General features: G+C 38.1%; 1 protein-coding gene across 11 annotated transcripts in view; it reads right to left on the bottom strand.

The window, feature by feature from the left end:
• Nucleotides 1-14,416, bottom strand: part of LOC121316054 (centrosomal protein of 170 kDa-like) — a 115,729-nt gene that overhangs the window by 45,316 nt on the left and 55,997 nt on the right. For 10 of the 11 annotated variants that reach the window (XM_041250763.1, XM_041250772.1, XM_041250773.1 and 7 more), the window contains one exon: nucleotides 6,198-6,671. In XM_041250763.1, coding sequence (XP_041106697.1) covers nucleotides 6,198-6,671 — 474 coding nt within the window. Of the gene's footprint in view, nucleotides 1-6,197; nucleotides 6,672-7,260; nucleotides 7,380-14,416 lie in introns of those variants that run through there. The other variant, XM_041250771.1, reaches the window with a different exon arrangement.

Genomic DNA, 14,416 nt, shown 5'->3' on the forward strand with positions numbered 1-14,416 from the left:
GGAAAAAAAAAAACCTCACTTGTCTAGCTTTCTGTCTATCTAACTTTACTTTCATTTTGAAAGTATATAAAAACCATCCCTGATTGGTTGGTGGAGACTTTGGAGATCTCAGTCATTTGGTGAGCAACTAGTGGTTGTTTAAAACCGCTTAAAATGGGCATCTAATGTCACCATTACCTCATTGTTCATACATGAACGATTTCTAGCAGCGCTGTAATGGAAGGGTTAAAAGGGAATGACAATATTGCCAATGGAAAAACGACACTGAGAATGTGAATGTAACTATTATAAGTGTGTAGCTAAGACAAGTGTATATAAAGGTTACTAAATTTGAAATAACTAGTTTTACTACTAGTAGAAGTCTAAGCGCATATGTAACTGTTTCTAACAAAATAGTAAATTGATTATGTACTTTAAAGTTCAAGTTCAACATCTTGGTAGACTAGCTTGAATTGATTCTGAATCTGAATATACTCCGATAACACAACAGATTATATACTGCTCATATACTGTAACAGATGACAGTATATAAAATAATATAATTTCTTCTATAGGTTATATCTATATCTTCATAGGTTATTATTAGGGTTTAATCAATAAACACAGATTAACAACACCCCCCCCCCCCCCCCCCCCCCCCCACACACACACACACACACAAAAAAAAAACCCAAAACTTTATATATACTTAATATATATAAAAATACTTTAAGCCCACCCCATACTGACTGGCAGCAAATTCCTACAATTCTATTTGAGGATTTAAAACTTGATTACAATTAGAAACGAAGAATTGTGCTTGCTCACAAGATTTAAAGCTATATTACAGTTTGATAGGGAGGACTTACACACTCGTGGAATTTAAAACAAAACTGCAAATTGTGGTGAAATGTAAAAAAAAAAAAAAAAGCCCAAACACACAAAAAACACAGAAGAATATGCTTGTGGCCATAAAGATTTAATTGTGGAAGACAAAGGAAAGACGGTACAAGTGTACTGACGAGTTGCTATAGATTGTGACAGAAAAAAACGTTCAAGAACTGACTGATGCTGGATCTGCAAGGATGGCTACTAATGACAGCATCAAAAATACAAAAGAGAAACACAGCTCTTTTCAAGAAAACTGGGGGACTTTGTATATATGGATTTGAATATGTGAAGTATCGTTTCCGGTAGATTTCTGGAAACGATCAGGTTTCCACACAATTTAAATACTGATATGTAAGATAAATACAGTTTTGCTATTAACATGGTACTGTACTGGTATAAGAAAAGAGTGTTTTAAAAAAAAGTAATTTCAGCTTCCAATCATTTAAAATACGCTGACAATAATGTAAACACCACCAAGCTACAGACAGAGAGTCCCAAACTTTAAAAACATGTTACTGTTGTTTATAGGTAAGAACTCAACCTTATTATTGTGATGTTATGTTTTAAGCAACATATTACGATAATGTTAATTATGGTAATAGTTTATTAGTTTTAAAATGTTTAAAAAATAAGGCTTATTTTTTTCCTCTTTTTAGTATAACCAGCCCTCTTTGCTAATCACATCTTCAGTCTTTTTTCTTTTATGGTGGGGGGGTTCGCAACCTGGTATAAATCTCCACATTTTTTTTTAAATGGCTTTACACTTACTTCAAAACACCCAATAAACTTTGCATTCCGCAGAGAGAGAGAACACAAGTGTAAAACGTCATTAAGTGGGGTTGGCATTGCAGGTGAGCTGAAGGGAGGTTTCACTTCCGAGTGACAGTTTTGTAAGCATTATGAATGCTTATTCACCACTGCTACACCCTGTACAAAATTGACTTTCCCTGCATTTTTTTAACACAAGACTGTGGACGTGAGGTTATATGTGTACATTTGTTTTAAGTACTCGCCCAGAGGACTACTGAGAAATAGACATCAACTAGTCCTCATCAGATTTAATTCAGGCGAGCGTGAGTTTCTAACCCTGTAATCTGAATATGAAATAGGCATATGTAAAGCAATATGTTAGAATGTTATGAATCGGTACAATGATTACTTAACTCTCCTAAAGAAATTATTCGAGAACGTAATGCAACTATCAGAACCATGACGGCTTATAAAAAAAAAATATATATTCTTAGTGTTTGAGAAAATAATCAAAATTGTAGTTCCCTGGTGGCCTAAAGTATCAAGATCAAAGTCCAATAAAACAATTAAAAGGAGCAAAGTATTTCACCAGTATAGATGTGGCAAATAACTTTTGTAAAACACAGTAAATAAAGGTTAAAACTAACCAATATGCTGACTTAGCTGAGGTTATGGTTATAATACTAAGTGCTATTGACTATAACTTGCAGGGCAGTTATTTGTAATGACTAACTATGTTAAGGAAATCTTTTTGTCTTGATTGTGTGAAAGTCAATTGTATGTAAACCTGTGTATGACTGGGGTACTATCTTAGATGGATCCGTTGGTTCCAAAATATGGTTTGACTAGAGATTGGAAAAAGGTTGTTTTAAGAAAACTACCTTTAGTTCTAATGTGTTTAGGATTATTCAAATGCTTTTTCTAAAATGACATCCCTTTGAAACAATGACTGGTAGAAAAATGGCCTTACCTATATATGTATTGTACATGGCAAAGGGGGAGGGGATGTAAATTTGATTAATACAGTGTCTACAGTGTAACAGACTTTAAAACAGCACTTGCGAGAAACCTTTGCTTTCACTTAGTTAGATCTACATGAAATCACCTGTAGTGGTGTCAATACCGAATTAGCTTAAAAAAAAAAGCTTAAAAATATATATATATATATATATATATATATATATATATATATATATATATATATATATAATTATATATATGCGTATATGTTTAATTTCACAAGTTATATCACTTGCAATATGCAATTTTCAAGTGTGTTCATATTAACAAGACACATATCTTACAAGATATGAGCAAAGCCTAACAGTTTAAAAACTATACAACAGGAATAAGGCAGTAAATACGTACACATACATATTGCAAGATGGAATTTACCTTGTGATTGTGAAGAAATTATTCAACATGAAGATTTTAATGTATTCTTTCTTTTCTACAAAAATGTATTGCATTTTTTTCATATATGCTTTTTTATTAAATGGTAAATGCACTATGGAATGATATAAATTGTATATGAATGTTTTAAAATATTGAGTATGTTACAACACCTTCTGTTTCTGAAAAAGGGGTTTTGCGAAAGAAAGAGTCTAAAATTTATAAAACACCATTAAATATCGAAATCTGATTATACTAAAGCAATCAGAACTCAAGGACATTGATAGCGTGGTCGGGGGTGAGCTTACAGATTAATGTTGAATATGAAAGTGTGTGGAATGGCTTCAAGAAAATTTATTTGAAATCTGCAAGAGTTAAGAAGATTCAAAACTTTCCCTCTTGGAAGTTTGTGAAGTTTCTAAAGAAAATGGGAGGAGCTATGAATCAAGGAAAATTACCCACTCTGTATTTTCTGAGACTTTAAAAAGAGTGTGCTCCCAAAGAATCGCTCTCTTCACATCTCAACTCCTGCCTTATCCTGCAACACATGACTACAAGCTTCTAGATGACACAACCAGGAAATGTATTTATTTGAGGAAATCACAAGGCAAAGTAAAACAACCTTTGGAAACAAACCTCAGTCTTTGCAATGTTTGAAAATCTTCAGCACAAGGAGTCAACATTTTGCTTTCTTTCCTACGTTTCAAATCTTCATTCTTTGTTAAATATTTCTAAGGTGCATAGAAATTATAGAATATACTTATTTAAATTGTGTATGATGAAATATTAAATTAATCCATTGTTTGAACATATCTTGAATTCTGAATCTCATAGAATACAGTATATCAATGCATTTCTGAATGTTTTGAATATATATTTAGACAAAGAAAAGGAGATGTAATGCTTTTCATTGGACTAACTAAATAATTATTCACAACCTTTCAAGACCTCAAAGGTCTCTTCAGGTGAAAGTAAGAAATTATTATTATATACATAAGTTAGTCCAATAAAATGTATCACATCTCCTTCTCTTTGTCTACCATCTCTGGACTAATACTTTCATCTATCAATATATTTAGAATTCTGACAAAATGTATGTATATGAATTCTGAACATACTCCAAACTAAAATAAAAAAAATTACCTATTTAGAAATCCTGTGCTCATGCTTTTAAGCCTATGTCGGACCAGGTCTGACATTACAATTTTCCCTTTCCTGTCCAGAAAAATCAGAGAAAACCTTTCGGTGGCCGAGTGAGACTGATAGAAGCCGAAAAAATAAATAAGTAAATAAAAGGGCCGGATCTGAGCAATATATAGAGGCCCTGCACCACAGACCTAACAAGGACATAAAAAAAACAAGATGCTTCAGCATCCAGCGCTCAAAGAATATCACGGACATTTGCCAAGCTTTTTGGGATGTTAAAGTAATAAAATAATGACTTGGATCGCATTATTGAGGAGTTTGGTGATAAAACGAGTGATCATGGGATTTATCAGTAAGCATTACTACGAAGAGGTATGTGAAAATACAGCAAACAAGGGGTGGGGCTTGGCTGGAGATGCAGTATCGAATGGCCTGTTGATATACTGTGAAAAAAACAACAACTTCTAAACAGCGTGTGTAAAATAAACACCTCGTGTGAAAATAAATTGGACCTGACACACCTAACCGGTGCTGAATAAAAGGTCCGCCAAGGGTTAACCTACCAAACTTTGCGACAATTAAATAAACAAAGGTAATTCTAGTTTTAAACAGATTTGTCAGATTAAATTTTTTAATTGGGGCTCCCAAGTGGCACATCTGGTAAAGGCACTCCGAGTGGAGTGCAGGATGCGCCCTATAGCCTGGAGGTCGCTGGTTTGAGTCAAGGCTATTCTATTGCAGACCATAGATGGGAGCTCCCAGGGTGCGGCGCACAATTGGCCAAGCGCCGCCCGGGGGGGAGGGCACGTCTTAGGTCGGCCAGTGTGTCCTAGGCTCACCGCACACCAGCGACCCCTGTAGTCTGGCCAGGTGCCTGTGCGCTTGCCTGTAAGCTTCCCAGAGCTGCGTTGTCCTCCGACGCTGTAGCTCTGGAGGTGGCTGCACAGTGAGTCTGCAGTGTGAATAAAAGCGGTCGACTGATGGCACACGCTTCGGAGGACAGTGTGGGGGTGGGAGTGGTGAGATGAGCCTAAAAAAAATAATTGGATATGCCAAATTGGAAGAAAATAATAAAATAAACGGCAATTACCAAGTTAAAAAAAAAGGATATATTGAGTTAAGTTAATCTTGGTATTTTAAATTTAATTTATTTACATTAACTGGTAAAAGTTAGATAAGGTTTTCTTTTGAGATACTGTAATTAATGTAGATATTTATATGTGTTTAACTTGTTTTGCCCTAGATAATCAATATTAAGTTATATATATCCGCCACACTACAACCAAGCCATTTTCCTCTTTTTCACCTATGAAAATGAAAGCAGATGTCAGGAAGCTACTGGCCTTTGGAGGACAAAGGGCTGCCCTGTAGATCTACGCCTGAGCTCACCAGGTGCTTGTCCAGTAGGTTCTGCAGTAGCACGATGAGGAGAAACGGTCCATGACTGTTTTGCCTCCCTAACCTACAGAAGTGCAAGAGGCAGTTGACTATCCCTTTGTATTCCCCAGCGCAACTTTGCACAGCCAGTACGTGAAGCTGAGCTCGCCTGACTATGTCACCTTGCACACAAGACGGCTGTGCTTTTACCAGGTGAGCCACTCACAAGCAAGTTATTTTAATGAAAAGAAATGGGAAAGATTTAAATTCATGTTTGCTTTTTTTGTATTACTTTATTTTCTGGTGAAATAATTTTCAAAAATGTGCTCAGGAAGAGTTATACATTAAAAAAAAGTTTTCCTACAAAAGACTTAAACTCCCAAAAGCAGCTCACATGTGTCCAATGCATTAATTTATCGAGAAGTATAGCATAGAAGAAACTGCAAGATATGTAGTCAATTTTATGGTTTATAAATGCTACGAAAAAACACCATTACAAATCACATGCACATTTAACAAATTGTGAGCCTTTTTCATATAGGATAATGTGAGATATGTAAATTAATGCCTATAGATATTAGGTTATTTTGTTAGCTATGTACTTCTAGAACCACAATAACGACACTAATAATGATAATTAAATTAATAAAAAACAGTTCTACCTTTTAATCTCTTTAGATGGATGGGGACATCGCTCTTTATGCTCTTCGAATCGTCTTCAGTGGATTCTATCCTGGCCACTGGGGGGTTATTTTGTGCCAGCCAGTCAGAAACTTTGTTTTCAGCGGCTATCATGGTGGCTTGTAACGTCGACAGCTCTTTTCCACCCTGAGGGGGTGACTTCTTTGATCGTGGGCGCTGATCTGGGTTAAACTTGGTCATGTGGTCTTTGATAGTCACTTTTCCAGGGGTGTTGTCGTCAAATTCGATGGTGAAGGAAGCATGCCCTGCAGCGGATACATGGGCCCCTTCAGTATCTTTTGTGGGGATTTCGTGAATTGTGCTCTCCTTCATTGGGGCAGGCTGTTGAAACTCCTTTGTGGGGATCTCAAAGTAGCTGGGCTCCCTGCACAGCGAATAAAGTGCTTCCTCGTTCCCTCCCTGCTCTTCTGCTTTCCTGGGTTCTTTGTTTTCTCCTGTATCAAACACAAAGTTCAAATGTATTACAATTAAGCTCACTGAAATGTACAATGTTGCTGATACGTGTTGCAAGAACAGTTTTGTAAACTAAATTCCTGAAGAAAAAAATACTAACAAACCTGAAATCAGTTGACAAATAAAAATTGAGTTACAAGTCGTTTTTTGAATCAATTACAACAGCATAATTACAGAATAAAACATATATTTGTAACATATTCATTAAAAAAAAAAAATATATATATTTTGATCAATCAGTTTAGATTAAATTGTGTGAACTAGTAACTAGTTTACATTTCATGTATTCCAGGTTAAGGCTATAAAAAAAAAGAGTGAGTGTAGAAACAGTTCAACATTTAACAAATGAAACTAGTCCTCTGTGAATTATTTTAGCTATTAATAAATCAAATATAGATCTGTTATTGTCCCTTTACTGAAAATATAATTTTAAAAAAATGTACACACAATATATTTATTTACCAATCTAAGCATATATAGATGTCTGAAACCATTATAAATCAGACATTAGCATACAACAGGACAGAGGGGAATTCACAAATTAGTTAAACAAAATAAAGTTAAACAAACATTAAAACTGCAGTCCCACTTAGTTTTAATTCCAGTCTCTATATATTTATTCCCGTCTTCATTTAAAAAAAGTCCCAATAGATTGTATTGTCCTCTTATAACTAAATCTTCAACCCTTAATAGCAGCTCAGCAGGACAGAAAAGAGGAACATGGGATTGTTCATCCAAAGCTTCCTGTTACTGTAAATTGACACACATTTCCTCTTCAGTGCTGTTCAACAAAAACAAAAAAAAAAAAAAAAAGTAACCCCTCCTCATGAATTCTCATACACAACTGGTTTAATTTAAGGTGTTCAGGGTAATGGCAATTAAAACTGCCTCATGTTTTCCTGTGATTTAAAATTATTTTTCTATGCTTGCACTGAAGTTAAAAATCGTAAGGTTGCAGATGCAACCCCAGTTCTCTGAAAGAGAAAATAGCCATCAACTAATGGGTATCGCCATCAGGTGATAGGGTTATACTGAGCTTAATATAAAAGCTGCCTTTAGACCATGCGGCAGTAGGACAGGATCGGTCTGCATGTAAAAAATACACAAGGAACAGCGCCTCAGTGTGTGGTTTGAAAGATATATGTCCTAACACTGTTCTATGAACACAGGGTCTTTAACAGTACAATATCGTACCGGGATACTCTTACCACAAGGGTAACGCTGGAGAGCGTACTCAAAGAGTACAGCAGTCACATCCAGACTAACACTAAGTGGGCTCTTCCACTGGTGTAATAGAGTCCAAGACTGAAGCTCCAAAAAGTGGAGCAGAGGAATCCAGCACATTCAGTCTGTAGAACATCATGAAAGTGTGTGGCGAAGCCCAGCTAGCCGCACCACATATTTCATACACTGGGACACCTCGAAAGAGGGCCCAGGACGTCGCCATACCCCTGGTAGAATGCACCTTCAATTGCCCCGGAGGGTAAAGGCCAGCAGATTCATAAGCCAGAGCAATGGCGTCCATTATCCAATGGGACAGGTGCTGTTTACACAATGCCTGACCCAGCGTCCTAGAACCATAGCACGCAAACTGTTCAGTGTGTCTGACACCCCTTGTACGGTCAATATAGCACCTCAGTGCCCACACTGGGCAGAGTATGTGCAACCGTTGGTCCTCCAGAGAAGAGAAGGGAGGAGGATGGAATGCCATCAATTCCACAGAATGGTTCACGTGGAACGGGGATATTACTTTCAGGGATGCTGAGCTTTAGGCCGCGCGGGGGGTGCAGTTGCGGGACCCTTGGGTCGCTGGCGATTGCTGCCCCCCCTAGGGCTCCAGTTGCCCCTCTTTGCAGGCCGACCGCTCTGCGGGGCAGGTGCTGCCGGGAGTGCCATAGGAGCATGAGCAGGCCTGAGTGGAGGCTGTCGCCCCCACAGGAGGGAAGTCCTAGCAGGCAAGGCAGGCTTCTATGGAAGCAGCTGAGCATCCTGCCTTGATGCCTCCCTGGTCTTCGGAGTCCTCTGAAGCATCTCCTCCACTGCGGGGCCAAACTTATGGCCAGGAGTGATAGGGGCGTCCAGGAGAGAGGACTTGTCCTGCTCCTGAACTCTAGCCTGGGAAAGCCAGAGTTGCCGTCTGGTGACCACCAGCGCCGCAAGGCATCGGCCCTACACTCTGGGTGTGAGTTGGGCCAGTCTGGTGACTGCCTCAGAGACCTGGTTCAGCTCTTGTCTATGAGCCGCCGTGACCATATCAGGGAGCTTCTTAATAAGAATGGCCTGATAGACACAGAGCATGCTCGACACATTGGAAAACCGGGCAACCGAGCAAGCGGCATATGCCTTCTTGAGGTGCGTCTCTGTTGTCCGACACTGTCTATTAGGACATCGTAGGTCCTTGGCCAGTCCAATGCCCAGTGCCTGTACGAGGGTCTCAATGGCGGAGTCCACCAGGAAGAAGGCTGCCAAGCCGGCACCCTCCGGTCCCTGCATGGAAGAAAAAAACCGAGCTCCAGCTACCGTGCTAGGTGCTGACGCTGGATTGGACCAGAAAGACTGGATCTCCCTGACAAAGTCAGGGAAAGGGGGCAGTGTCCTGTCCTGTACTGGCTTAACCGAGGAGAACCAGGAGCCCTGGGGTTCCTTGTCTCTGGGCCATTCCACCTGTTAATGTATGCTGTAACTACAGACATAGACGTATGCACAGAGAGGCCAGATCTTCTCTATGGAGATGTCCCTTTTAATTCCTTTCTAACAGCAGTGTTAAGAGTTTGACCCAGATTATCATTACAGGCCCAATATAAAAGGAAGGATCTACCTCCATTCACAGTTTGGGTTATTGTGTGTGTTAATTACATGGTAACCTTTTATAAGCAATCAAGCATAGTAAAACCATGATATTCACATAGGTAAGCACTATACATAGAGGCACCGGTCCATATAAGCTGTGCACCTGTCATTTTTACGCATTAAATTTCAAATCCACACAATTTTAATTTAAATGAAATAAATATGCATAGCAAAATTTTGGTGCACAGCTTGTCTGCCTCCCCTAAATCTTCCACTAACAACTACAACTCCCATAGTACAATGTCTTTAGTTACTAGGAAACCGTACACAAGACAAACCAATTCAACAAACATAATCCAATCTCCTGTTTACCCTGTTGTCTTTGCAGCCATAAGAATAACAAATTTGCCAGCAAGCTACACAGGTTACAGCATAAATACCCTAGTCCAGCTACAAATCCAACTGGAATCATTGTCAGAGGCAATCACTATATTGAAGTTAACATGTTCACTGAGTTTAGAATTTAAATGCTAAAATATAAGTAACGTAATTAATTTGCAGTCAGTGTGATACCACGAAAAAAATGTGTTGAGCCAATAAAGAACATTGTAGAACACACACATGGTTGTACAGTAGTTTAAAGTAACATTGCAGTTAAAATGAAAGAAGGCTCTTTTTTAATGCCTACCCCATTACCATTAAAGATTGTACAGTATTTATCAAGATTACTCATGACTTCAAGGTAATGTTGCCTTTACCCCCTGAAAATCCATTTTACCCTTGCAGTGTTAATTAGATGCAAGTTACTCCCAGACCCAAAACCTTATCAGGAATGCTGCACAGAGGTATGGTACAGCATATTAAAAATATGGCAATTCACCGTAAACTATGTTAAATGCACAATAATCTGTAACTAGTTTTTATTCGTGTTTTGCCAATGCTGCAACAAGTAACGTAACCTTATACAACTGATTTTTTTCTTTGTAGTTTCTTTGTATTTAAGTTATACTTCCCTGACCTGGTGAGTTTCTAGCCCCGCACTGGAGAGATTTGTACTTGAGTTGCACAAATGGAATTATTTATAAATCCTGCTTCCTTATTTTAGCCATCAACTTCCCAAGGGTATTTCTCCTCACCTGCCTGTTTTCATTCAGCAGGCGCTCAAGTATGAAGTTTCCATCAAGTAGATATGCAGGGATGTTTTATGTATATCATTTCACTTCACTTCATGTGTTCAACTAGGCTGGCAGGTCTTTTTTTCATTAAATGAAATGCTGACAAATGCTAGAAGTGGTTTTCTTTAAAGAAACATGTGAAATGTTCCTTTGCTTTAGAGGGGGGAAAAAAAAAACAAATTAAAAAAATAAACTATTTTTACCAGTATACAGTCAGACACAGTTGTTTTTGTTCCAGGATACTGTGGTAGAAAAGTAGGCAGGTGAAGAGTAGGCTGCATTTATGATGGATCGAAGATGAATTACATTGTACTACAGATAGAACTGTCGAGATCCTAAAGATTAACTTTCAATGCACCACTTATTCTTGTTCACGACACCCCATTTTACCATTATGCTCACATTTTTTTAAATTACTGATTTATTCCTGCCTTCCATCTTTCACACTGTATCTGAGCAGCACCTATTTTAGGAAGTGAGCTCAAGCCCCAGGGTACTGGTAGGAGCCTAACCTCTCTTTCTATCATGTAGTATAGCACAGTAGAGTTGGTTCATACTGAAATCACTTGGTTCTCCGGAACGCTATTCAGCGCTGGCAGTTGGAAAATAACTGCCTTTACCACCATTTAAGAGATTAGCTGTTTTCTATTTGACACACTCTGCAGTAGTGTGCATCTAGCTGTTGTATGATGATGCACAATACTGCTGTCATTTTGCAAGTGATTTAATGCTGCAGCCTAATAAAAATGCTCCATCTGATCTATTTTCAAGCCCCTAAGATTCTCAACTCAGAAATTCACAGACAATCCAATCTGACAATGCTCCTCAAAACAGACTACAAGGTCACTGCCCTCAGAGAATAGAAAAAACACATTTGAGCGTAATTCTGTATGGCTGGAACAGGGTTAGCTAAAGCACTTGCCCACGTTTAATAAACAGAAATACTGCTAGAAGCTACTGCTTTGCATTTGCTTTATGTGTACACTGTCTGGCTAGATGCAACTCTCTGCTTCAAGACCACAGCACTTTTGTATAGAGGACATTCTTTGCCAGTACATCAATCAGGAATGAAAAACAATTCAGTCAATCCTAATTCTAATAGTGGAGCAGCTAAGTCCAAAAATGGTGCACTTTATCCTAGAAGCATAATATTTTCCACATTCATAGTTTATGACTGGATAAAACACTCCAGAGAAGGTTTTGGGTCATTGAGTAATTTACTCCTCAATTTAGGCTGATGTAAGGATACATGCAAATCACCCATATTGGAGCCAAAATCTGTGTTTTAACAAACCATGTTTAGTGGCCGTAAAGTGGGACTTCAGCAGCCACTAAAAATGTGCCGCATGTAAAGAATGGTTTTCATCTGCCGTTCTGCACCCGCTATCACATGAACACTTTGCCATCATTCATTCATTTAAATTATATTGAAACTTTGCACCTCCTCTTACAAGGTTCAAACCATTGTAGAAGCGAGTAATTAAGAGCTGTATAAAACTACGCACCTTTAGAGACCTGTCATTGGCCTCAGGATGGCTGATGTGGTACATTTCCTGATGGCAGTGACTCAATGCATATTTAAACCCATGGTCACTTTGTTTGGGATGACAGAAGATGTGGTGGTGAGGCGTTATCATCTCACTCTGCAGGTCCTCCTAGACCTAATAGCTGAATTTCACCTTTTCATCACCTGGTTGAATGTCCTCCTGGCAACACAGACAGCACTGGATTTCTCCACTATAGGAGGCCAATATGGCCTCTTTGGAAGCATAACTGATGTTGGCTGAGGCTTTTCCAAATAATTTCATGATGCAAGATCTCAGCTGTAAGGACTCTCAGAAAACTTTTCTTTTCCGTGTGCCAACAGGACTTTGCTTCCCTTCCGCAAATCTCATACAACGCTTACTGCTCTTTGTACTCCTAGCTCACCTCACCTCTGGGCTGTAAGTGCAGCAGCTAAATAGCCTGATGCACAGGTGGCACTTATCATGACTGCTGCTTATTAATTGTGGGTTTTGAGTAATTTGCATTGCTCTTAAGCTTACATAGGCAGCAGTGCAAAAAAATTGCCTGGTCGCTAGGCAATTTAGATTTTGCAGCCGTAATTGTTTGCACTGCGCTAATTCTTACATCAGTCCCTAAGTGAGTAAAATGCAACATCATAAGTACTTTCAATAAATACGGTATATACTTTAATGCTAATTTATGAGACATGCATTAACTACAGTTTAACATTTGAACTGCAGTGTTACTTTGAAAAAGTTGGTCTTACAATAAAAAATATTGTTGACCACAAACAATATTGCTATGAAGGAACTAAACACAGAAATAGAACATATATATATATATATATATATATATATATATATATATATATATATATATATATATATATATATATATATATATTTTTTTTTTTTTTTTTTTTAAATTCCAATGCTACAGATGGAATATACTTCATTAAAGACCTACATGCACATAGTATTTATTTGTAAAGAAACAATCATATAGTATTTCTTATTGACTGCCTGGCTATAGCATCCAGACTCTCTCCAAACACAGAATATAGATTTACCTTCCATAAATTAAGTTGACAGATAGGTAGTGCTGGGACAAATATCTGAATTAACATTTTTTTACATGTATTCGAAGGCAATAAAAAAGAAGTCTGTGTCGTCAGAAATTATTTGATCCGTGTGTGATATTATATATAGTGATTGTCACGGAGGCCGGCAGTGAGATTTACTCTGCTGGAGCCGCTGCTTGCTTTCCTTTGCTTGTCACTGCTGCTACCGTGAGTCGGGGGCGTGTCCTGCCGACAGCAGGTTCAATTTTAAACGGTAAAGCTTGTTAAATATGTCGAATTCCCCAAAAATATGAGTTCAACTGAAATAAATTTATATAGGATAAACTTCGGTAAAACAACTCGCTATTTTTCTTACCAAAAATAATAATTTAAAAATCATCTCCAGTCTGGTGTTTTTATATTTGCTGTCTGTCCTGTCTCCCTTCCGCTCTGAATGGCTAGGGGTCGCAGTCAGTCAACTCAGTGGTCCCTTAATAGGCTAGTGTAGTTTCACTGTCAGTCATTTCATCCTGTTCTGACAGATCTTGTTGACTGAAGCAGCAATAGAATGCTCTCATTCGTTGAAATGACTCTCAGTCGTCAAGACCGGCGTGTGCTCTTTTGCCAGCGAAAGCGCCCGTTATTCAAAGCGCCTACTTTGAAATTAGCGGGTTAAAGTGTGGATAAGCTTTTGCTATTGTAGGCATATACTGAGGATACACAGTCGTTCAACTGTAGGTTGGTAGAGAAAGCTACTGAAAACAACCGAAGCATGAAGAAAGCAAAACAAAGACTGATCGTAAGGGGGGAAAAAACTAATTTTAGCAATCAAACAACAGGATGGGACTGTCATCAAGAACTGCAAATTGATTTTGAAGAGTGTCGAAGATTTTTTATAGAAAATTCTATCAAGATGAAAAGAGCAACATAGCCGATGACGAAGACAAGACAGATAAAACACAATCCAAGGAATAAGTTTCAGACATTCTACCGGAAGTGAAACATACTGTCAAACATATGAAGACAGGAAAGGCACACGGAGAAGACAGCATAACAATTGACATTGTGAAAGAAGGAGATGAAGAACTGACAAAATACTGTTGCAAATTTTTACAGATTACAGATCGTATTAAGCAAAATAGTGCCAAACGACTGAAAAAAAGCAAGAAAGGAGATAAAGTAGACGTTATCAACT

This window comes from Polyodon spathula, chromosome 5, assembly GCF_017654505.1.
Source record: "Polyodon spathula isolate WHYD16114869_AA chromosome 5, ASM1765450v1, whole genome shotgun sequence".
In the NCBI taxonomy this organism is placed as follows: Eukaryota; Metazoa; Chordata; class Actinopteri; order Acipenseriformes; family Polyodontidae; genus Polyodon; species Polyodon spathula.